General features: G+C 51.5%; 1 protein-coding gene across 1 annotated transcript; it reads right to left on the reverse strand.

Annotated features, from left to right (window-relative positions):
- Window positions 1–5,328: 5,328 nt before the first annotated feature.
- Window positions 5,329–14,333, reverse strand: LOC311527417 (uncharacterized protein). The gene is made up of 4 exons (XM_084641376.1): window positions 14,222–14,333; window positions 10,417–10,440; window positions 7,065–7,427; window positions 5,329–5,693 (listed from the first exon to the last, which is right to left on the reverse strand). The coding sequence occupies exons 2-4, from the start codon at window positions 10,438–10,440 to the stop codon at window positions 5,550–5,552; spliced, it is 531 nt and encodes a 176-aa protein (XP_084497502.1). The 5' UTR covers window positions 14,222–14,333; the 3' UTR covers window positions 5,329–5,549.
- Window positions 14,334–25,386: the final 11,053 nt, after the last annotated feature.

Below are 25,386 nucleotides of genomic sequence, written 5' to 3' on the forward strand. Positions count from 1 at the left end.
CACCGAAGGGCAGATGAGTGAGTGGGGCCCGTTAGCTCAGAGAGGCCAAGTCTAGAATGTGTCTTGCCCTTTCATCGGAGTGTCTCCAAATACCTTCCAAATCCTCACGCCTCCAGGGAGACAGATGAGGAAACTGTGAGGCCACCCCAGGAGTCCATGGCAATTTCCACACCCTGCCCTGTGCTCTGACCACTAGAATCCTGCTGCCTTCAAGCAGGAAATGAGCTAAGAGAGCCGTGTGCCTCACCCGGATCCAGGGAAGGCCAAGCTACATTTAGCCCATGAGGGCTCTGCCATGATTCCTGGGTGGGCTGCCTAGAACAGCATCTGAGCTGACTACTGGGGTCTACTGCAGACAATATGGAGGGTGTAATGGGGTCCCCGGGAACCCCAATGTAGTAAGAACAGGACCACGCCGGGCTGCGAGTGGTGCTGTGCTCAGGGGCTATCTTCCCCGGCAGGACGCCAGCCTGCTGATGGGGGGCTTCCGATGGCTCCGCCGCCAGAGGTTCGAGGGCCTGGTGAGGGGTTACCTGGCCCATGTCTGCATGAAGGAGGCAGAAGAAACCCTGGAGCAACGTCAGGGCAGTTGTGACTGCGTGAAGGCACACAGTGTGCTGGGGCGACTCCGAGGGCTGAGGCAGCAGATAGGGCTGGCTAGGACGGCTCGGCAGCCCTGTTTTCCTTCGCTCCCTGGCTGGAGCCCAGAGGCGCTTTGCTCTGAGTGGGTGGATCAGTGGGTCTGTGGCCAGAGGCCGCTAGCAGGGTGTGGCTGAGCAGGGGTGCTCGGGGTCCCTTTGGAGTGTGGGGGTGCTAGCAGTGTGTGTCCGCATGTGCTGGGGGCATGCTGGGTGGTTGGGGTGCTGGCACTCCCTGCTCTCTGCATTGACCCCACTTCGGTTTCCTCCGTGTCCCTGGCAGAGACTCCAGTGCTGGTGGGGCGAGCGGCGCTGCAGCTGGGCAAGGCGGCTGCAGCTGGCAGAGCTGCTCAGCGAGACGTTGGGGCGTGTGGAGGAGCGTTCGGGGCTGTTCCTGATCCAGCCCGTGCTGCCGTGGGCTGGCCGGTAATGCCCGCTCACACCCAGGTGGGGGGCAGGGTGGGAACCAGCTGTCACAGAGTCCCTGGGCGATGCTCTGGAACTGCTTCCCATGAAGCCAGTCAGGACTCTGGGGTAGTCGCCTTTCTGTGAGCAGCCTGTCTTCAGGACACACAGCTCACACAGCTTCCACCTTCCTGGGTCTGACCTCGGAGCATTCAGCATCCTCTGCCCCTCCGTGCGCTTCCCCCAGCGAGTCCACTCAGGTGGGGCTCCTGGGGAAGCCAGAGGGTCCTGCACCCCAACTCCGCAGTCAGACGTGACTCTCAGCCAGCCAGTAAAACAGAAGGTTTATTAGACGACAGGAACATGGTCTAAAACAGAGCTTGCAGGTGCAGAGAACGGGACCCCTCAGCTGGGTCCATTTTGGGGGGCAGTGAGCCAGACAACCACGTCTGCACTTCACTCCATGTCCCAGCCAGCCCCAAACTGAAACTCCCTCCAGCCCCTCCTCCTCTGGGCTTTGTTCCTTTCCCAGGCCAGGTGGTCACCTGATTCCTTTGTTCTCCAACCCTTTAGCTCTCACCTCGCAGGGGGGAAGGGCCCAGGCCATCAGTTGCCAGGAAACAGGGTGTCGGCCATTCTCTGTGTCCAGACTCCTGCACACACCGGCCCTCTAGGGCTCTGCAATGATCATACACCCTTACCCCACCACCTAGATACTTAAGAACTGCCTAGGGGAAACTGAGGCACCCCCATACTATTCAGAGGAAACATTAAGAAGAGTCCCACTTCGTCACACCAGCCCAAGGGATCCCCCTGTCCATTGGCATTGCTGGTTCTGGCAGCAGGGAACAGGGCAGCTGTGGGCCCTCGTCCCGCCCACCGTCCTCCTCTGGGCAGCTCCCACTTCCAAACCAACCCCCTGGGGCCCTCTTGTTCCAGCCTCCCTTGAGATCCCTCCCCATTACAGCCTCTCCTGGGAGGTGGGTGGGTCTGGGCTCCTGGATCATCCCCCAGCCCCCATTACCCTCCCCTCCTCACAGCCTCCCCGGGGCTTTATCCCATCTGCTCCAGGCCGACCGCACTAACCCCTCCTGGAAGGAGCGACACTCGGCCCCAACCCACTCCCAAGATGCTGGTTCCAGCGCTGATGGGACAGGTAGGGTCCTGGCCAGCTATGACCCCCCCAGGACTAGGCTGGGCGATGTCTGGAGGGCCTAGGGCTACCAGGTGGGCTACCCCAGAGAGGCACCTCACCCTGTGGGCCCAGTGCAACCTGGGCACATCAGAGGGACCCCAAACCCTTGCCCCTGGCAGGAGGGTGCTGCCTGCATTGCCACTGGCCTGTCTGGGCCACATTCATCCCTAGGGTAAGTGTAGGGGTTCAGTGTTGCTCCCCCAGATCCAGGCTTGGTCTCGGGCATGGGGCAGAGACACAGAACCCAGAGGGAGAGGCCCTGTTGCCCACACAGGATGGAACTGGCAGACTCAAGAGGCTACAGCTCCCCTGTCTGCCCTCTGGCCTTCTCTGCCCCAGTCGTTCCTCACTGGGTCCCCCTGCCTCAGTCTGGCAAAGGGAGAGGCGGGAAGCTATCTGCCCTGACGCAGCAATGAGGTGCCTGTGTCTGACTGCAGGAAGTGAGCAGCCCCCTGGCCATGCGGGGTCTCCGGCTGCACACCCCAAGGGAGGAAGGGCCCCACAAGCTGTGGAGCTTCCCAGCACTGGGGGGCAGCGGGGTCTGGCCAGAGCAGGACCTGGCACTGCCAAGCCCACTGGTGATCACCCCACGGCTACTGGAGATGGACCTCAATGGCTACCTGCTGCAGGAGCGCCAGGTGAGGTAGGCAAATGAAAGAACCACACACCCCCCACGTACCCGTCAAGGGCCCCAGAGCCACCACTCCTCCTCCGCAATGTCTCCTGCCTGAGGGGTCTCAGGCAACCATGCTGTCTCTTCCTTGCCCCCGAGGAGCCTGGGGTTTCCCTCCCCTCTGTGGTGCCCTCTCCCATTGCCAAGAGCTGAGTGTATTGTCCTGACTGCACCCCCAGAGCTAAGTTGGAAATGTGCCCCCAGGTAGCCGGGGAGGCCTCTGCACGTGACTCAGGGCCAATGGCCAGCTTGCTCTGGATGCCAACCCGCCCCCGGGGGCTGGGCTGCTCGGCCGGTCACAGATTTAGCTCGATGCCCCAGTGGGCGTCGCTGGAGGGTCCAGCTTCTGCTGGGGTGTAAGCAGAGCCCCCTGCCCTGTCCCACGAGCATTGAGTGACCAGAGTGCATCACTAACACTCAGGCCACAGCTAAAATTGGGCAGCATCCTGCTTGGCCCAGGCTGGGTCCCTGCATATCCTGTAAGCTAGGACCCTGGTGTCCATGCCCCCAGTTCCAGGGCCTTGTGCTGCTCCCAATGCTCGTCCTGTTCTCCCCATGCCTTGCAGCAGGAGGAGCCAGCCTGGCCCAGGCCCAGCCAGTCCCAGAGCCAGGCCCTTCGCAGCCTCGCTGAGGAGTTTCTTTCCCGTCCGACGCGGCGTGGCCCTGATAGGTACCAGCCACTTGGAGAGGCTGTAAGCGCCCAGCTGTGGCTCCAGATCGGCTCGCGATCCCGTGGGCACATTCCGGACTCCAGGACACAGCTGGAGAAACCATCTATTGAAAATCAGCTGGTTGGGGAAGGATCCCAGCCAATCACAGTCCAGAATGGCCAGACAGCTGCCGCCTCCCCTACCCTACATGTGCGCAATCACAGCCCTCCTTTCCCTGCCAGGCCCCAGTCCCCCCTGCAGAAGCGCACTTCTCTGTGTTGGCGGCTGCACTCTGGCCAGGACCTGGCGAGGACACCCTGTGCTTTGGCGCTGGCCTGCGGGGTAGTGTATGGACCGAGCTGGAGCTGTTTGCAACACTGCAGCCTGACCTGGATACTGGGGATTCCTGTCTGGCTAATTGGGTTAGTTTGGGGACAAACAAGCTCTCAGGGGCTGTCGGGGAAAAACATGCAGGAAGGGAAAGAATGGCTCCAGCACAGCCACTGCTCAGGGCAAGGCCAGGGCCCGAAAAGGCCCCAAGAGATCCAAAACCTGGAGTAGGGTTTAAAAGGGACTCATTCTGGAGGGGGCAGGGGATTTTAGGGGACACAGGCACCCACTGGGCATGTCTGAAGAAGCTAGACCTGCCGCAGCTACCCTGGAGGTGGTGAGCATGGGCGTAGCCGGTTGTTTACAATGCTTGTTCTCGGCATGCTTTGTTCCTGCAGTCCAAATAAACCCGCCTTTGGTTCACCAGGCTGGCTGCTCACTGCACCGCTGCTCAGCAACGCCCAAAGGGCAGAACCGCAGGGGCCGGACTCAGGCGGATCTGCTGGGTGAGCACAGGTGCTCTGCTGGGTGCTGTAGCCCAGGGGCTGGTCTAAGAATGGAAGACTCAATTGATTCCCTCCCCGGAGAGATAGCGACAGAGGCCTGGCACCAGAGGGCTGCACTCAGTGAAGCCAGCAGGGGACAGAGGAACAGCTAGCCCCATTACTGTGACGCAGGAAAGTGGCACCAGAACTGGGAGGGTTAGGGAGTCCATAGCTCTCCCACTTTTTGGACCCATTCCCCCTTAGGCCTCCACCCCCAGCCAGGCCAGGGTGGAGCCTGGTCGGGGAGCCCGGGTAATTGTGGGAGCCACGCGGACCTTCCACCTGCCTGCGGGGTTGAGAGCAGTCCCAGGCCCATGTCCTCACCTCCTAAGCTCCCTATACCACGAGCAGGGGAGGGTCTATCACAGCTCCCCATAGCTGCCCGTACGGCTCTTTCCATGGCTGGGCTGCAGCTATGAGGCCCTGCGCCCCCAGCCAGAGCTGGGTCAGGGATAGCCACACAGCCAGGTAGCTATGGGGAGCCTGGGTCCCTCCACCTGCCATGGACGGAGGTCTGGGGGACAGGGACATGGCCCGGGGGCTGCTTTCGGCCCATCCAGGGTGGGGGGACTGGGCTCCCTGGCACTGCTCTGGCTTCCAGCTTGGCATGGGGCGGGGCCTCTGGGGAAGAAGAGGAGCAGGGCAAGGGCTCCCAGCCCCACAGTTCTGGGAAGGCTCTGACGCCCTTGACACAGGGCACTTATGCATATGGACACTCAGCTGGGTTAGTTAAGTTCTGGCGAAGTCGTAGGTTGGGGAATAGTAGAACTGGGCTCACAATGGATGGATATGCACAATGGGCCTGTTCCTGCTCCCAACATCTGAGTTGTCATTGATGTCCAGGGGAGCAGGGTTGGGCCCATAAGAAGGACTCGCAACATTCTGTTGCTTGTGTCTTTATTAGCACTGCCAATAAATAGGACTCAAAAAAGCAAGAGGGAAAGTCAGAAATAAACCCCTGGGTGGGAAAAGCATTCCATTAGTGCAAAGGGGAAGGTGAGAGGAGAAATGGACTACGTGCTTTGTGCTGGGCAGGTTAGGCAACAATACACTGGGCATCACAGCTGGGAATCACGGTTCCTCCATTCAGAAGGATTAAGAACAGTGTACAGTTCAATACATGTCATCGTCACTGCTGTCATCAGCATTCTCAAGAGTATCAGGCGTAGTGGGGCGTGTGGTGGATAAGAGAGCATCTTGAAGAATGCGTTGTGGGGAATTCTTACTGGATGAGAGACCAGTTAGGCGGAGAATGCGCTGTGAGGAAGACAGATTGAGAGAGAGAGAGAGATCACTGGTTGGTCTGGGTGATCTGAGATGGGCACTAGGGCTGGGGCAGCAGCCATTTTAGTTGGGGCTATGGGGCTTGCTGCAGAGAGGGAGCAGGAGATGTACATTTGGCCACTTGCACCCTCTAGAGTTGAAAGGTGCAATGAGGTCTTCAGAGGAGGCACGTCATACTGTGAAGTATCATCCCCTCTTGCCCCCACCCCCACTACTGTGCCTCTGCGTATCTAGGCTGTTACTCTGCCCATCATCAGGGAGTCTGGCCAAGAGTGGCCATCCTAGTCCAGAGCAGCACCTGGACCTTGGACCACACAAAGATCTGGAGGGCTGGAAAAAAGCTAATGTTCTGCCATATTTTAAGCGGTTAAATGGGACGATACAGGTAACTATAGCCCACTTGACCTGACATTGCTCCCAGGCAAGGTCATGGGAAGCTTGTTGCGGGACGAGTAATGATTAAAGGATGGTGATGTAACTATTGCCAATCACCATCATTTATGGGAAACAGTTCTTGTCAAACACAGCTGCTAATCCGTTGTAAATGAGATCACAAGTTTGATTGATAACGGTCACTGTGTTGACATCGTATACATGGACTCTGGATGTTTGACTTAGCACTGCATGACATTCTGATTAAAAAATCAGCATTTCACAAAACCATTGTATCAGTAAATCCAGTAAATGGCTGAAAAACTGGCTAACGGGTAGACCTCAGACAGTACTTGTCACTCAGGTGCCATCATCCTAGGAGGTGTTTCCAGTGGGGGTCCCGCTGGGATCTGGTCTTGGTTCAATGTTATTTAATCTCTTTGGCTGCGACATGGAAGGAAATGTCTACAATGGTTTGGCTATTTTTGCACAGGTTCTGGATGTACCTTATTCCTCCTTGGGCCCATCCCACTGACATTTTATCATGGGGGCCCTGCAGACCCAGGGCGGGAGCTGGCACCGAACGGTTATCCCAGCCAGGCTGGTAAATGTTCCTGTGCAATGGTATCAAACTGCAAAGGCCCCTCTTTAAATGGATGACCTTCCACTTGGCGTGCTTCCTTTTGGCTGTAATTTCATAGCGTGTCTATCAGACACACCCCAGCTGGGCTGTACCACTCTGGTGTCACAAAGTGCTTCTAAACACAGTTTAGCTAGCCAGCTGAGCAGAATTATGGCTTTGTGTCATTGGATCATGCCTGTGAACCTGACTCACATATATTGCCCCCTTCACTCCCCTCAGTCTATAAGGGTCTCCAGACCCCACACCTGGGGGCAAACTCAGGTAGGGATCTGCGTAGCCTCATTTGCTACAAGGGATGACGATGGAATTCTGTTGGGGCTGCTACTCACCAACTCCAGGTTTCTGTTCTGCAGCTCTGTGATGATCTTCTCATGCTTCCTCTTCTTCTCTTGCTCCTCATACTCTCTCTCTTGCATCTGGCGCCGGGCCTCTCTTTCCTCGGCCTTGTCTTTAAGCTCTCTCTGATGCATGCGTTCCTTGTGCTGTCGCTCTCTTTCCCGGTCCTCGTGCTTTCTCTTCTTCTCTTCCTCCTCGAGCTCTCGCTGCTTCTCTTCCTTCTCGTGCTGTCTCTTCTTCTCTGCCTCCTCGCACTCTCGCTGCTTCTCTTCCTTCTCGTGCTCTCGCTGCTTCTCTTCCTTCTCATGCTGTCTCTTCTTCTCTGCCTCCTCGTTCTCCAGCTTTTTCAGTCTCACCTTCGTGTAATAAACCACCTCGGTTATACTTGCTTTCAACTCGCTCATGTATCAGGCATCCAAGGCCTGGTGCCTCACTGCCCTGCACCCTATATCATACACTTGTGCAAAATGGGTATAAAACACTACCTGCTCAGAATGGTTGTGCTTCACATGCACCTTGCACAAGTGACTGTGCAAGGTTCTAGGCCGGGCAAATCGGGCCCACGTTTTGGTGGAAATTTGCATAGCACAGTGGAGCGACACTGATTTACACCAGCTGGGGAACGAGGGTGTGCTTTGGTTTGTTCAGGGAGTGTTTCTTGGGCTCTGTGTAAATGTTTGTCCTTGTGACTCCTGCAGATGCTTCTGCCTTAGAGCTATTTGGTGCCTGTGTGATGCCATGGAAGGCTGGCCACCTTTCAGCATGGCTCCTGCCTGGCTAACACCTATCCTGCAAATGAGCAAGGAACCATCCATGTGGCAAAACCTATTTATGTCCTGAGTGCTCTAAGTGGGGCAATGTGGTTTAGATGAAATTACCTATTGTAAAGTGGGTGCACAACTGATTGACAAACTTCCCTCAAAGCATAGTTATCAATGGTTCGCTGTCAAAGAGGAGGATGTGTCTAGTAGGGTCACTCAGGCGGGTCTGTCCTGGGTCCAGTACTAGTCAATACAACAAAGTGGCGATTATGCTTCTGGCATTTATGGGAAGACACCATAGTAGCATGGGGTGGAAGCACTTTGTAGAACAAGGTTCAAATTCAAAAGGACCTGGACAAATTGGAGCACTGATCTGAAATCAACTAGACGAAATTCAATACAGACAAGTTGAAAGTACTACACTTAGGAAGGAAAAATCAAATTCACAACTACAAAATTGGAAATAACTGGCTAGGCAGCAGTACTGCTGGACAGGATCTGGGGATTATAGGGGATCACAAATTGAATATGAGCCAATATTGTGATGCAGTTGTGGAAAAGACTAATATAATGCTGGGGTGTATTGACAGCAATGTCAGATGTAAGACATGGGAGGTAATTGTCCCATTCTACTCAGTATTGGTGAAGCCTCAGCTGGAGTATTTTGTCCAGTTCTAAGCGCCACACTTTAAGAAAGGTGTGGCCAAACTGGTGGGCATCCAAAGGAATCAACAGAAAAATGCTTAAAGGCTTAGAAAACCAGACCTATCCCAAAAGGTTTAAAAAAAAAACCCAGGTATGTTTAGTCTTGAGAGAAGATTGTGGGAAAAACCTGATAAGTCATCAAATATGCTAAGGCAGCTATAAAGACGATGATGATCAATTGCTCTCCATGTCCACTGAAGGTAGGGCGAGCAGTAATGGGCTTAATCTGCAGCAAGGGAGATTTATATTAGATATTAGGGAAAAGTTTTGTAACGCTAAGGATAGATAAATACCGGAACAGGCTTCCAAGAGAGGTTGTGGAATCCCCATCACTGGCAGTTTCTAAGACCAGGTCAGACAAACCCCTGTCAGAGATGTTCTAGGTTGACTTGAGCCTGCCTGAATGCAGGGGGCTGGGCCAGATGACCTCACCACGTCCCTTCCAGCCCAACGTTTCTAGTGCTCCTAGGAGCATGTCCGTGATGTGCTGAAAGGGGGTTAGACAGTGTGTGAGGCTTCTGGTCATTCCCTCTGAACGGGTAGGAAGAGCTGGTGGGTGAGAATCCTAGCCGCTGGATTCACAAAGGGACTACCTCCAACAGCCAGGCGCCCTGACATTCACTGCACTCCCACTCAGCTGCCACCTGAGTTGCCTGGGGCATGTGCAGAGGCCCCTACATCCTGACACTGCCCTGCTACCCAGAGCTCTGGCTCACCAGTGGGATTCTCAAAGCAGATGTTCCCCTGCCAATCTGGCCTGCAAGGCCTGATCCCATAGGCCTGCTCTGTACACTTACTGGTTCGGGCGCCTCACAAAAGGGAGCTGGTGTTGAACAGACTGGGAATTTTGGAGGCTGGCTTGGCTGAATGTATGTCCGTCTACCCAGTAGCTGGGGCACTCACCTGGCATGTGGGCAGGCCAGATTTGAATCCCTGCTCTGACTGATTTGAAGTGAGGACTTGAACCATGTGAGTGCCCTAACCACCAGCCCATGGGCTGTAATGGGGGTGTGCCCCTCTCTGGTTCTTTCTGAGAAAGGGCTGACCTGGCTTCGGTTTCTAACTGCAGAGAGGGGTCGTGGTGGAGAATCCTGGGCAGAGGGAGGGGCCTCCCTCCAGCCTGTCAGTCAGGCACCTAAGTACCCTACGGATCTGGCCCTGCAGCCTCACCCCTTTCCACTGCATGTCACTCCTGGGCAGCCCCCCCACTCACTGTCTGAGAATCCCTGTCTTAGGTGCCTAACTCTCCTTGTGTGTTGTCTGGGGAGCCTGAGCGCCTAACTTGGGCCCAGCAGTTAGATGTCACAGCGCTGAGTCCAAGTCCCTTTTGTGAATCTAGCCTGAAGCGCCTGGGGAAAGGCCCTGGGGTTTGTGCTCCTTGGTCCCTTAGGCAGTTACTCTCCAGTGACTGAACCTTTGATGCTTGTTTCCTTTCCCTGAGGATGAGGGACGCAGTAAGCTGGTAACTACTCAGTAATACATCCTCTGTATGTGCGTGGGAGAGGGGTGTGGGGGGGTTTCTAGCACATGTGGGCTAAATATTGTGTGTGTTACAGTAGCACCTACAGGCTCCAGCTAAGATCAGGCCCCGTGGTGCTAGCTGTTCTCCATACACAACATGGTGAGAGCTAGTCTCTGCCCTGGGGAATTTACAATCTAATTAGCCAACAAAGGCAGACTTGTTACCCCATTTTACAGCTTGAGGCCCAGAGAGACTCCATGACTCCAGTCCCTGTTCTCCTGCATGCCAGGCACTGCCTTAACCAGAAGCCATCCCTGTCCTCACGTGGCTGGCGTGACAATAGAGTCTGTGAAGCGGAGCCGGTGCTGGCTCTGGACTGCAGCCTGTGGGGGGCCCAAGAAACCATGCTGCACTCACCTCTGTTGAAAAAATGCCGCCCATCTGTGAAAACAAAACCAGAGATGAGCTACCCTCAGTCATGGATGAAACTGGGAGGGGAGGGTGAGACAGAGCAGGGGACATATGGCACTGCGCGGGGGGGATAGAAGGGCAAGGACGCTGTGGCTCCTGGCTGGAAGGTGGCTTTGTAACCAACCACCTACACTTGAGCTGGCTCTGTCCTGAATGCTGGGCGAAGTCTGCTCTGGCTCCCACTCCCCCAGCACCTGAGCCCCTCCCTGACCCAACGGGAGTCAACCCCCGCTCTCCCCCCCCACCCTGAGAGGCAGCACAGCAGCCTCACAACATTCCCGCAGGGAAGCTGAGGCACAGAGATGAAGTGCCTCACCCCAGGTCACGCAGGGACAGCCGCAATTGACCCCAGCTCTCTGGACCCACAGCCAAGAGGAATGAGGAGCTGGCTCCACAGATGAACCTGCATCCCTGCCTCCCACCAGCTGCCCCAGATCCTGCCTAGGCAGCTATGTCAAGAGGTGCTGGGCTACTGCACAGCGTGAGGAGTGCGTGGCTCATAGATCCTATGGGCAGATGCTCAGCTCTGCTCTGCCTGCTTTGTTCCTATCAGGCATGTTCCTCATCTCTCCGTTTAACTATGTCTGTGCACTGTAGCTAATCATCGTATTTAATTATGGGATTTATTGTTGTGGTTAATTCATATTTACTCAGTGTGTGATGGCATGGGCAGCACATGGCTCCAGCATTTGGGGAAGCTGGCCAAATGCCAGACGCTCCCCTGGCACCTGGACCGTGACCCTGTCCCCTGCTCCACCCCAAGACCCTGCCTCCACTCTGCCTCCTCCCCCAAGGCCCCGCCCACACTTCACCCCCGCTCAGCCCCCTCGCCTGCTGGTCACTGACTCGTTCCACCCCTCCCTCCCCCGAGACCCCTACTGCCCCCCCAAGTCCCTCACCTCCTCCACCCCACTCCCCAGAAGTCTCCGACACCTGCCACGTTCCTCCTCCCCACCACCCCTCTTCTCCCACAGGCCTGCCTGGCTGCCGCTCGCTGAGTCGTTCTGCCCCACCACATCTCTCCCCTTCTCCCCCGAGGTCCCCACTGCCTGCTGAATCCCTCCCTTCCTCCACGCCCCCGGCCCTGAGTTCCCTGCTGCCTGCCACTCATCACATCCACCCTCCCTCCTCCAAAGGCCCCCCACCTGCCTGCCACTCACTGAGTTGCTCTACTGCCCTCCCCAGAGACCCTCACTACCCGCTGCATCCCTCCTCTCCTTCACCCTATGGAAGAGGGGAGGGATTCAGTGAGCAGAGGGTACCTTGGGGGAGGGGTTGAGCAGGGACGGGAAGAGTTGGAGTGCAAGCGGGGCCACGGGGGGAAAGCAGGAGGGGGGCCTCGGGGCAGAGCACCAGAGGTCCGTGCTCTCAAAGGCAGCAGGTCAATGGCTGTGCCACTGGGGAGGCTAAGCTTCCCCTGGCCTACTATACCTGCTGCCCATGTGCGATGGATAGATTTCACTTGTAGGTACAAGTGTAGGAAAAAATAGGATAGGAGTGTAAGGCTGATATATTTGTGAGTGCTGAGTATGTAAGCAGTTAGGCTATAATGCTAGGCCTGCAGGTTGAGGCCTGTAAAATTTTTAGTTTAGCCACCTTAGACCTAAGAAGGGTTGACATGAGAAGGTGCCCCAGCAGTAACCCTGTACCAATAAAGTTACAAGATTACTGTAAAATATGTACCAATAGGTGATGTTTGGGAAAATATGACACAATGCTCCACTACAAGATGCCCAAATGTAACCTCACCAGATGTTCTGCAGCAACCACAGGTTACCATGGGGCCTTGGTGACATAAATACTCATGAAAATAAGGGGTAATCTTTGAAAAGCAGGGTACCCCAAATTTCATGGGGTGTGGAAGATAAGAGGAAAGGGGTTGGAACCTTCATATACATGCATAAGGGTTATAGATGTGAGTGTAACAAAGGATAGAAGGGATTCCCCAGCATGAACAGGGAAGAAAAACCCATCTGCAGACCCTCCACAGATGACCATCTGTTGAGAGATCAATCCAACTCTACAGCACCCTTGGGGATGTGAGTATGAAAATACTGGTGCTAGATGACTTATGGTCTGTCACTTTCTTTGTGTACATTTCAGGAGTTGGGGCTTTGTTTATCTGTTCAATGCAATTATTAATTAAATGTCGATTGAGAACTTGTGACTATTATTGTGGTCATTGTTGTCGTTCCTTGGACATTCCTAGAGTCTCCAAACCTAATGACATGCCTCAGGGTGATTTGCATCCTGCTAATTCTGATACTGTGGTCATTAGGGAGTGCAAACCTTTGGCACAGGTCACTCTGGTCTAAGATATCACTGGCAATACCAACCTAGCAATATTATAAGGGCTACAGCACACTCCCCCACTGCACATGCTGTGAGTAGGGTTACCATAAGTCCAGGTTTTCCCAGACATCGCCTCTTTTAAGATTCTCTACCCTCTGTCTGGGCAGATTTTTCAAATAACAAGCAATGTCTGAGATTTTCGCAGAGCAGAGGTTGCAGCTCAGAAAGAGCCCCAATTGGTCCACTTCCCGATTGGTCCCTACCTTCATTCCCCAGTAGCCACACCTACTGGATCCCACCCACCCAGGCCCTGGCTCCCAGACGGGGGAAGGGAGTCCTGCAGGGAGGTGCTGACTTCCAGCTGTTGCTACATCCTGAGCTTGCGCCAGCCCCCCTGCCATCATGACAGGGAGTAACACTTAGGGTGACCAGATATCCTGATTTTATAGGGACAGTCCTGATTTTTGGGTCTTTTTCTTATATAGGCTCCTATTACCCCCTACCCCCGTCCCGATTTTTCACATTTGCTGACTGGACTGTGGTCACCCTAATGACACTGCCCCCCCTCCAGTGAACACCCGCAGGTACCCCCAGCTCCTTCAACTCCTCCAACTGTACCCTCTCTGCAGCAGCCCCCAGATATCCTCTCCAGCACCTCCCAAAGAATACACAACCCTCCTGCACCTCCCAGGTACCCCTCCCAGTACATGCAACCCCTCCAGCACCCCACAAATACCTCCTCCAGCATCCCCAGCTATATCCCCCTCCAACACCCCTCTTCACCCCCTCTCTTCCCCCTTCCCCCCTCCAACTCTCCCGCTGCCCCGCAGTGTCCTCTTTTTGGTAACCCTAGCTGTGTGCAGACAAACTCCTCACTCTCTGTCCTGCCCTCCCCTTCAGCAAAACATTCGCAGCTTCATCTTCCTCCATAGCTGCTGCTTCTCCCCCGCTTTTACTTTCGCCCGTTTCCTGCTCCTCCTGACCCCAGGACTCCCAGTCCCCCTGGCATTCCCCCCTCTGCCTGCTCTGTCAGCCATCTGCTCCTTCCTCCCCACTTCCTCAGCTGCAATTCCTACTTGCTATGAGCAGAAGATTTTTTGAACGCTGCTCCTAGAGCAATAGCTCCACAGTCACGGAAGAAACTGGGCGACATAAAGCTCATTGGCTGCAGTAGGACATTTACTCGGTGATCACATTAGTGCATCTGGCTTCAAATCAGGGACTGTGCAAGGACAGAAGAGACCCCACACAGACACACATACAAGCACTGCAGAGGGGCAGCAGCGTGAGCCAAAGACAGATAATTGCTAATGGGAAAAGGTTTAAGACATCCGGACTTCCCGCGCTGATCTGCAGTTAACAAGTCTGGTACCAATCCTGCCACAGAACTGCCAAGGTACGCGCGTGGAGACACTGTGCTGTTAGAAAAAGGAACTGAACAGAAAAAGTAAAGTGTTACCTTGTTTCAACCTGCAACTGAGTGGGGGCTCTGACCCGAGAGCCTGTCGCGCTGATCTGATTAGACGCTTCTAGCTGCTGCGCAAGGAAGTGGTTAGAGCAAACAGAACACCACCCAATAACTAGACTAGCCTTTTCCTGTAACTGCCTGCCCCAGATTATTTATTAATCATTCAGCTGCATCCAGGTTTTTCCCCCATGTGATGTTGACATGAACTGTGACCATATAGATCATTGTTGCAACCAAGGTCCAAATCTTGTATAAAGGAGGTCAAGAAGGTGTCTATAGAAAGGTTGTAATTTGCTGGTTATGATTATTCTGACTGTATGTGTGTATCATTTTTGTATCTGAAGTTATGAATATTGGCTATGTACTTGTATCTCAATGTGTTTGATTCTAAGTAGCATCAGTGAAGCATTTGGTCAGTTTCTTGAGAAAGGACTATTCTGACTAGAAAAGGAGTACTTGTGGCACCTTAGAGACTAACCAATTTATTAGAGAGCACTAGGTGCCCCATCAGGAAACACTTAACTGACAATGGACCTCGGGAGACTCCAATCCACATCTGAGGAGCCTTCCTGGGCTGTTCAAGGTAGCATGTGAGCAATGGCTGCCGCCTGCAAACTGAGTCATGCATGGACATGTGACTTGACCATGTGACTCCAAATTCCATCTTGCCGCTGTGATTTTCCACAGTAAGGACAAAGGGGTGTCCTTCCACGTGGTAGAGGATATAAAAGGCTCTGGAAACCCCTCCATTTTGTCTTCAATCCTGCTTCTTACCGCTGGAGAAACTTTGCTACAAACTGAAGCTCTGAACAAAGGACTGAATGATCCATCCAAGCTGTGGATGTACTCCAGAGATTTGATTTGAACCTGCAGTTTATTCCATTACTGCTACAAACCTGAATCAAGAACTGTGCCATTACTGTATGTAATTGATTCCATTTAACCAATTCTAGCTCTCATCTTTATTTCTTTCTTTGTATGAATAAACCTTTAGATTTTAGACTCTAAAGGACTGGCAACAGAATGATTTGTGGATAAGATCTGACTTGTATATTGAGCTGGGTCTGGGGCTTGGTCCTTTGGGATCGGGAGAACCATTTTTCTTTTACTGGGGTATTGGTTTTCATAACCATTCGGCCCCATAAGGAGTGGTTGCTGGTGGTTATACAAGGGAACTGGAGTATCTAAAGGAGTTGTTTGTATGACTTTTGGTTAGCCAGTGGAGTAAAACCGAAGTCCTCTCTGTTTGGCTGATTTGGTGTGCCTTAGAAGAGGAGGAACCGCAGCCTTGGGTTGTGACTACCTTGCTCTAAGCAATTTGTCCTGAATTGATACTCTCAGTAGTGTCCCGCCAAAGGCAGCACTGTTATACCCAGAAACAGCAAATAAACTAGTACGTCAGGGGCAGCACCAGAGGCCATCTGGGCTCAATAAAGTTCCCCTGCGGGACATCAGGTTTAGCTGGCGCGCTGAGTGGAGTTATGGCTGCTTTGTGTCATTGGAGCAGCCGGCAAGTGTCTGTGAACCTGACTCATTATATATTGCCCCCCCTTCACTCCCCTGTGAGTCTATATACCTGGGGGCAAACTCAGATAGGGATCTGTGTATCCCATTTGCTGCAAGGGATGACAATGGATCCCACTCACCAGCTTCAGGGATCTGATGTGCAGCCATCACGTCTTCTCCTCTTTCCTTGGTCTTGTCCTCAAGCTCTCTCTCTCCTCGCACATTGTCTGGGGCACCTGTACATGCTACTGTAACACACAATGAATGTTGGCTTCTACCCCAAGGAACTGGCCCAAACCTTCCCCAGGGCCCAACCCAAACCCCCATATTTACTAGCATTCAAAAATACCGCAGGGAAAACAGCCCCAGCTGTGAGCCAGCCTGGCAGACAGGGGAACTTTCCCATCACCCACCCAGCTCCAGTAATGCAAGAGCACTAAAGCCAGAAGTAGCTCTTATCTGGGCTATTGAGTCCCTGGAGCTTGGAAACAACCTTGTCCCTCCTCTGTCTGTGATGCTGGGCAAAGAATTCTTATGCTGGGGGCATAAAGCGATGGATGAGTGATCTGCATGGAGAGAGAGACAGAGATGGGCAGAGGGGATGGGGACCACACAAGATTGCCTGGAGAGGGGGGAGGGGACAGGAACTGCATGGGATCGCCTGGTGAATGGGGAGGGGACATGGACCATGTGGGATCACCAGGGGAGGGGACAGGGACTGAGCAGGATCGCCCAGTGAGCGGAGGAGGGACCACACAGGATTGTCCAACGAGGAGGAGGTGGAATGGAAGGAGGACCACATTGAAGCACTCAGTGAGGAGGTGCAGACACACAGGGACAGGAAGCAGGTGGCATCCCTGTGACATTTCCCGGGGTAGCTAGGGTGGCAGGAACCTTGCTACCACTTGTCCTTAGCATGAGCCTTGTCTGTGCCTGCCAACCCCGCTGGCCACAGCTAACACAAGCCCTGACATCTTTGGCCTCACAGACCTAGCTGTCACTCTGCAGGTTAGTGATAGGCATACCCCAACCCCCAAGCCTTCTTGGGAACGTCCCACCCTGGAGCCACTGGACACTTGCCGCCTTCACCAGTCAGCAGCTTCCAAAGAAGCAGTGAGCCCCCGGTTTACCAGTTCCAGCTCAGCTCCCAACTCCATTTAACTCTCAGCACTTGCATTTATTTATAGTGAAATCAAGGATACGGTTATTTAACAAAGCCCAGAGATTCACATAATAGCACATAGATGTGCTGGCAACAAATGGATGGTTACATCCAATATAAAATCATAACACCCATCCTAGAGCCTAGACTTGCTTAACAAGTTACCTTCTTGGCTGATATGATAGTTCTCACCCAAAAACCCTTCTCACAGCACTGTACAGCCAAGCTGGCTGGGACCCTCCTTTCAGAAGACATGCACACTGGCAGCTTGGCTTCTAGGTGAAGGATCTCCCTTCCTCCCCAAGCTATACCAGTCCTTCCATTGCTGTCAATCATAAGCAAGAAAGCCCCTGCTGATTGTTTTTTTCATGTAGCTTTTCTCTTGAACATTTTGCAATCTTTTGCCTGGCACCTGGCTCTGTCTGCAAATGGGCACAGAGCGCAAGGCAGCCAACACACAGCTAGCCAGACAGGGAGTTAGGCATCCCTTGCCTCACACCAGGGTCACTTGATACCACCAAAGAGACCCATGACCAGTCTCCTGACCCCCACCATAGGGTCTCAGTCATGCCCTGGGAGCTCTTGTCTGGATCTCATCCCTGCCAAAGGGAAACCTGATGTCATCCCAGGGGAACTTCATTGGGCCCTGATGGCCTCCAGTGCTGCCCTTGATACCCTAGTTTATTTGCTGTGTCTGGTGGGGGGAAAACCTGGGTGTAGCTGAATGGTTAATAAATAATCTGGGGGACATAGTAAAGGGCAAAGGCTAATCCAGTTATTGGATGATACTCCTGGTGGCTCTAACTACTTCCTTGTGCAGTAGCTACATGTGTCTTGCCAGATCAGAGCTATGGGCTCTCCGGTCACACCACCCACACAGCTGCTTTTGTAGAGCTTGAAACAAGATAACGCTTTATTTTTTGTTCCTTTGTCTAACTGCGCCGTGTCACCACGCATGTACTGTGGTGGTTTGTGACAAAGTTGGTACAAGACTTGTTAACTGCAGATCAGTGTGCAGCAAGTCCAGATAAGAGCATACACATAAGACAGCCATACTGGGTCAGCCCAAAGTCCATCTTGCCTGACATCCCAGGTCCGACTGTTGGGATTTTCCAGTGTATCCCTGGGGTGTCAAGTCTACCCCAATAAGGTTCAGGAGTCGACACTTTAACTGAAAGTACCTTTATTAGTCCAAAGGCTGATCAGCACTTGATCAGTGTAAAACTGATATAAGTGGGATCAGAATGACATGTCCAAGCCATAGAGTACAATAGGTAGAAGACCACAAGAAAAATGACACTGAACAAACTCCAAGGCATCTGCTGCTGAACCTCCACCCAGATAGTAAAAATACAGTTGCTCAACTTAACTTCATTTTTCTCATTTCTTTTGGAGCTAAGGTCCAAATTTAGGGTGGGATTTTCAAAAAGCACCTAAGTGACCAATAAAAGTCAGTGGGATTTGTGCTCCTAAATTACATGGGTATTTTTGAAAATTCCACCCAAGACAATTAAATCATGATAGCCAGCCTCTCTGAACTCTAAAACAGAGATTCACCCTACACAAGAGGTGGTAGATCAACAAGCTAATATTCTGAAATGTGTAGTCTATGTTCATAAAAGTTAGGGTTTACCAAGCTTAACACATACGTACAGTCTCAGTGAAAGAGGTATTCCCAGAATAAATAAATAAAATGTAAGTCCTGAAAGGGTGAGAAGAGAAAAGATAAAAATGTTGAGGGTGTGATAAGATTTACGAAACACAGGTCCAGTTTTAATCTCTGCTGCCATCTTCAGTGCTAGTTATCTCCACCAGAGGGAGCCAAAGTACAATAAATAATAGTTACCAGCAGGCTAGGTTAGCCTGAGTTATTTTTGAAGGTTTGATAGTGAAAGTGAGGGGCTCCCCATATTCAGTTTGTGTTCGTTATATAATTTTAACACCCTCCTTTTACTAAATACAGGAGAGGCAAATTCTGTCCTCAGTTACACACATACACCCCAGTGGAGACTGGCAAGCCACACTAGTGCCACAGGGCAAAATTTGGCCCATTGTATTTAGCAACAACTCTCCCTTACTGAAAGGAGAATCACTGATAGTGAACTATCCCCTTGACAGGACATAGGAACGGCCATACTACGTCAGACCAATGGTCCATCTAGCTCAGTATCCTGTCTTCTGACAGTGGCCAATGAAAGATGCTACAAAGGGAATGAACAGAACAGGTAATCATCAAGTGATCCATCCTGTCATCCAGTCCGAGCATCTGGCAATAAGCAGTTAAGAGACACCCAGAATATGGGGTGGCATCCCTGACCAACTTGGCCAATAGCCATTGATGGACCTATCCTCCAGAAACATATCTAATTCTTTCTTGAACCCAGTTATACTTTTAGCTTTCACAACATCCCCTGGCAATGAACTACACAGGTTGATTGTGCATGGTGTGAAGTACTTCCTTATGTTTGAAACCTGCTGCTAATTAATTTTATTGCATTATCCCCTGCTTCTTGTGCTATGTGAAGGGATAAACAACACTTCCTTATTAACCTTCTCCACACCATTCATGATTTTGTAACCATCTATCATATTCCCCTTAGTTGCCTCTTTTCCAAGCTGAACAATCCCAGTGTTTTCACTCTCTACTCATATGAAAGCTGTTCCATGCCCCTAATCATTGTTGTCGCCCTTCTCTGCACCTTTTCTAATATATCATTTTTTAAGTATTCAAGGTGTGGGTGTACCATGGATTTATATAGTGGCATTACGATAGTTACTGTCTTATTATTTATCCCTTTCCTAGTGGCTCCTAATATTGTTAGTTTCTTTAACTGCCCCTGCACATTGAGTGGATGTTTTCAGAGAACTGTCTACAGTGACTCCAAGATCTCTTTCTTGAGTGGTTACAGCTAATTTAGACCCTGACCCCGTCATTTTGTATGTCCAGTTGGGATTATGTTTTCCAATGTGCATTACTTTGCATTTATCAACACTGAATTTCATCTGTCATTTTGTTGCCCAGTCACCCAGTTATGTGAGACCCCTTTGTAACTCTTTGCAGTCTGCTTTGGACTTAACTATCTTGAGTAATTTTTTATATCATCTGCAAATTTTGCCATCTCACTATTTACTCCTTTTCCAGATCGTAGGGAACACCACTATTTACCTCTCTCCATTCTGAAAACTGACCATTTATTTCTACCCTTTGTTTCTTATCTTTTAACCAGTTACTGGTCCATGAAAGAACCTTCTCTCTTATTCCATGACTCCTGTCAAGGTTCCTCCCCCACTCTGAACTCTAGGGTACAGATGTGGGGACCTGCATGAAAAACCTCCTAAGCTTATCTTTACCAGCTTAGGTCAAAACTTCCCCAAGGTACAAAATATTACCCCCGTTATCCTTGGAATGGCCGCTACCACCACCAAACTAATACTGGTTACTGGGGAAGAGCTGTTTGGACGCGTCCTTCCCCCCAAAATACTTCCCAAAACCTTGCACCCCACTTCCTGGACAAGGTTTGGTAAAAAGCCTCACCAATTTGCCTAGGTGACTACAGACCCAGACCCTTGGATCTTAAGAACAATGAACAATCCTCCCAACACTTGCACCCCCCCTTTCCTGGGAAATGTTGGATAAAAAGCCTCACCAATTTGCATAGGTGACCACAGACCCAAACCCTTGGATCTGAGAACAATGAAAAAGCATTCAGTGTTTTACAAGAAGACTTTTAATAAAAAATAGAAGTAAATAGAAATAAAGAAATCCCCCCTGTAAAATCAGGATGGTATATATCTTACAGGGTAATTAGATTCAAAAACATAGAGAACCCCTCTAGGCAAAACCTTAAGTTACAAAAAAGATACACAGACAGAAATAGTTATTCTATTCAGCACAATTCTTTTCTCAGCCATTTAAAGAAATCATAATCTAACACATACCTAGCTAGATTACTTACTAAAAGTTCTAAGACTCCATTCCTGTTCTGTCCCCGGCCAAGACGACTACAGACAGACACACAAACCCTTTGTTTCTCTCCCTCCTCCCAGCTTTTGAAAGTATCTTGTCTCCTCATTGGTCATTTTGGTCAGGTGCCAGCGAGGTTACCTTTAGCTTCTTAACCCTTTACAGGTGAGAGGAGCTTTCCCCTGGCCAGGAGGGATTTCAAAGGGGTTTACCCTTCCCTTTATATTTATGACACGCCCCCCAAATCTCAGCTAGGGTGAAACACTGGCTGGGATTTCTTCCTGGAGCTCTAGGAAAACAGAGTTAATAAGACACATGCATCTCTAAATATACTACCAAGTACATAAAGACTAACAATATTTTCCACATCCCAAGGACGATTTTAACCAGTTGATTCTGGGAAACTTTCACGGGAGAGTGCATCAGCCACTTTGTTAGAAGCTCCTGAGATGTGTTGGATGTCGAAATCAAAATCTTGGAGAGCTAAACTCCACCGAAGAAGTTTTTTGTTAGTTTCTTTGACGGTGTGAAGCCACTTTAGTGCAGCATGGTCGGTTTGCAGGTGGAAACGCCGTCCCCAAACATATGGGCGTAGCTTTTCCAGAGCGTAGACAATGGCATAACATTCTTTTTCAGTGACTGACCAGTTGCTTTCCCTCTCAGACAGTTTTTTGCTGAGAAACACTACAGGGTGGAATTCTTGATCAGGTCCTTTCTGCATTAAAACTGCTCCCACACCACGCTCGGATGCATCTGTGGTTACTAGGAACGGTTTGTCAAAGTCTGGGGCCCTTAGTACAGGGTCAGACATGAGTGTCGCTTTAAGCTTGTTAAAGGCCTTCTGACACTTTCCGGTCCACTGAACAGCATTTGGCTGTTTCTTTTTGGTTAGGTCTGTCAGTGGGGCAGCGATTTGGCTGTAGTGCGGTACAAATCGTCTGTAATAACCGGCCAAGCCTAAGAAGGATTGAACCTGTTTCTTTGACTTTGGGACAGGCCACTTTTGGATAGCATCCACTTTGGCCTGTAGGGGGCTGATAGTTCCTTGACCCACCTGGTGTCCAAGGTAAGTCACTCTGTTTAGGCCTATTTGACACTTCTTAGCCTTAACAGTTAGTCCTGCCTCCCTTATGCGCTCAAGGACTTTTTGTAGATGTTCCAGGTGGTTTGCCCAGGAATCCGAAAATATGGCCACATCGTCAAGGTAGGCGACTGCATATTCTCCTAATCCCGCTAGGAGACCATCTACAAGTCTTTGGAAAGTGGCGGGTGCATTTCGCAGCCCGAAAGGGAGTACATTAAATTCATACAGCCCGAGATGTGTGATGAAGGCTGACCTTTCCTTGGCAGATTCATCTAGCGGTACCTGCCAGTACCCCTTGGTTAAGTCCAAGGTAGAGATGAACTGGGCCCTTCCCAGTTTCTCTAATAGTTCATCTGTGCGTGGCATGGGATAGTTGTCTGGGCGAGTTACAGCATTTAGCTTACGGTAGTCCACGCAAAAACGTATTTCCCCATCTGGTTTGGGAACTAGAACCACTGGAGATGCCCATGCACTTTCAGAGGGGCGGATTACACCCATCTGTAACATATCCTGGATCTCCCGTTCTATAGCAGTTTTAGCTTGAGGAGACACCCGGTAAGGTTGGACCCTAATTGGGTGAGCATTACCTGTGTCAATGGAGTGGTATGCCCGTTCAGTCAGTCCTGGGGTGGCTGAGAACGTTGGCGCGTAGCTAGTGCACAGCTCCTGGATCTGCTGTCGCTGCATACGCCCAAGGGTCATGGAGAGGTTCACCTCTTCCACACCACCAGCACATTTCCCTTCGTAGTAGACACCTTCAGGCCACTCAGCGTCGTCTCCTCCCTGGGCTGTAAACTGACAAACCTTTAATTCTCTGGAATAAAAGGGCTTTAGAGAATTAATATGATACACCTTAGGCTTTCGGTTGGAGGTGGGGAATGCTATGAGATAATTAACAGCTCCCAGGCGCTCCTGGACCACGAATGGCCCTTCCCACGATGCTTCCATTTTATGGGCCTGGAGCGCCTTTAAGACCATGACCTGGTCTCCTACTTTGAAGGAACGCTCTCTGGCATGTTTATCATACCAGGCTTTTTGCTCTTTTTGAGCATCCTGTAAGTTTTCTCTAGCAAGGGCTAAAGAGGTTCGGAGGGTGTTTTGTAGGTTGGTTATAAAGTCCAGAATGTTAGTTCCTGGAGAAGGTGTAAATCCCTCCCATTGCTGCTTCACCAACTGCAATGGCCCCTTAACCTCACGGCCATATACAAGTTCAAATGGGGAAAACCCTAAACTGGGATGTGGTACAGCTCTGTAGGCAAAGAGCAACTGCTGCAATACTAGGTCCCAATCATTGGAGTGCTCATTTACGAATTTACGTATCATGGCCCCCAAAGTTCCATTAAACTTCTCCACCATGCCATTTGTTTGATGATGGTAAGGAGTGGCAACCAAGTGATTTACCCCATGAGCTTCCCAAAGGTTTTTCATAGTTCCTGCCAGGAAATTAGTCCCTGCATCTGTGAGGATGTCGGAGGGCCAACCTACCCTGGCAAAAATGTCTGCTAGTGCCTGGCACACACTTTTAGCCCTGGTGTTGCTCAGAGCTACTGCTTCCGGCCATCGGGTGGCAAAATCCATGAAAGTCAGTATGTACTGCTTTCCTCTGGGTGTCTTTTTCGGAAAAGGACCCAGAATATCCACAGCTACTCGCTGAAATGGAACTTCAATGATGGGGAGTGGCTGGAGAGGAGCTTTGACCTGGTCTTGGGGTTTTCCCACTCTTTGGCACACCTCACAAGACTGGACATAGGTAGAAACATCCTTGCCCATTCCTCCCAGTGGAATGACCCCCCCAAACGGTCTTTGGTCCTGTTCACCCCAGCATGGCCACTAGGGTGATCATGGGCTAAGCTCAAGAGCTTGGCCCGGTATTTAGTTGGAACTACCAACTGTCTCTGAGGATGCCAGTCTTCCTGGTGTCCCCCAGAAAGAGTTTCCTTGTATAAAAGTCCTCTTTCTACAACAAACCTGGATCGATTAGAAGAGCTGAGAGGCGGTGGGTTGCTCCGTGCCGCCGTCCAAGCTCTCTGGAGGTTTTCATCTGCTTCCTGTTCGGTCTGGAACTGTTCCCTTGATGCTGGAGACATCAGTTCCTCATGGGATTGTGGACCTAGGCTTGGTCCCTCTGGAAGCGATATAGGGGATGGAGCTGTTTCTGTTGACTGTGAACCGCTCTCCGCTGGTGTACTATGTTGGGATTCAGGCTCCGGCTGAGCCTCTTGTGTAGGGTTATCGGCTGCTGCCAGTTCAGGTTCGGTGGGGCCCTCTGGTGTTGAGGTTGCAAGTACTGGATTCAGTGCTGACACGGGGTCTGGTGTTGGTTGTTCGGCTGGTTCCGGTTCTGGGACTGGTTCCGTCTGGGTCTCTGGGACTGGATCCACTACTGCTGTTGCAGACATTGGCCTGGGGTCCAGGTCCATCACCTCTGACTGGGTCCTGATAGAAGTTTCCGGAACAGAGCTAGGCCTCACGGCTTGTTTAGCCTGGTTGCGGGTGACCATTCCCACCCTCTTGGCCTGCTTCACATGATTGGCCAAGTCTTCCCCCAACAGCATGGGGATGGGATAATCATCATAGACTGCAAAAGTCCACATTCCTGACCAGCCCTTGTACTGGACAGGCAACTTGGCTGTAGGCAAATTGAAAGAGTTGGACTTGAAGGGTTGAATCGTCACTTGGATCTCTGGGTTGATTAAATTGGGGTCCACTAAGGAAGCATGGATAGCTGACACTTGTGCTCCGGTGTCCCTCCACGCGGTGACCTTCTTCCCGCCCACACTCACAGTTTCCCTCCGCTCCAAGGGTATCTGGGAGGTATCTGGGCCTGTGGACCTCTGGTGTGATTCCGGTGCAATGAACTGTAACCTGTTGGGGTTCTTGGGGCAGTTGGCCTTTACATGCCCCAGCTCGTTACATTTAAAACATCGTCCAGCTGACGGGTCACCGGGGCGAGGTGGGTTGCTGGAGAACGGGGTGGTGGGACGATAAGGGGTCTGGAGGGTTCTTTGGGAGGTAGGTGGGGCTTTGGGCGGCCCCCGGTAATAGGGTGTGGTCTGGGGTGGTCCCTTCTGGTCTCCGCTCCAACTGCGACCAGTTTTCTTCTTCTCTGCCACCTCCACCCATCTGGCTCCAATCTCTCCTGCCTCAATTACAGTTTTGGGTTTCCCATCTAGGATGTATCTTTCTATTTCCTCAGGAACACCCTCTAAGAATTGTTCCATTTGCATTAGGAAGGGCAAATTTACTGGAGATTCAACACTTGCTCCTGATATCCAGGCATCCCAATGTTTTACAATGTGGTAGGCATGTCGGGTAAATGACATGTCTGGTTTCCACCTTAGGGCTCTGAACCTCCGACGAGACTGCTCGGGTGTTATCCCCATTCTGACTCTCGCCTTGGATTTAAACAGTTCATACTTGTTCATGTGTTCTTTAGGCAT

This window comes from Lepidochelys olivacea (assembly GCF_965140295.1).
Source record: "Lepidochelys olivacea isolate rLepOli2 genome assembly, chromosome: 10".
NCBI lineage: Eukaryota > Metazoa > Chordata > Testudines > Cheloniidae > Lepidochelys > Lepidochelys olivacea.

What these genes read in the sequence shown, in the direction of transcription:
- LOC311527417 (XM_084641376.1), bottom strand. Translation starts at nt 10,440, where the DNA reads ATGGGCGGCATTTTTTCAACAGAG. An exon ending in GCGGCATTTTTTCAACAGAG is followed by an intron (nt 7,428 to 10,416) that starts GTGAGTGCAGCA and finishes TATTACACGAAG; the next exon opens with GTGAGACTGAAAAAGCTGGA. An exon ending in AGAACAGAAACCTGGAGTTG is followed by an intron (nt 5,694 to 7,064) that starts GTGAGTAGCAGC and finishes TCTTCCTCACAG; the next exon opens with CGCATTCTCCGCCTAACTGG.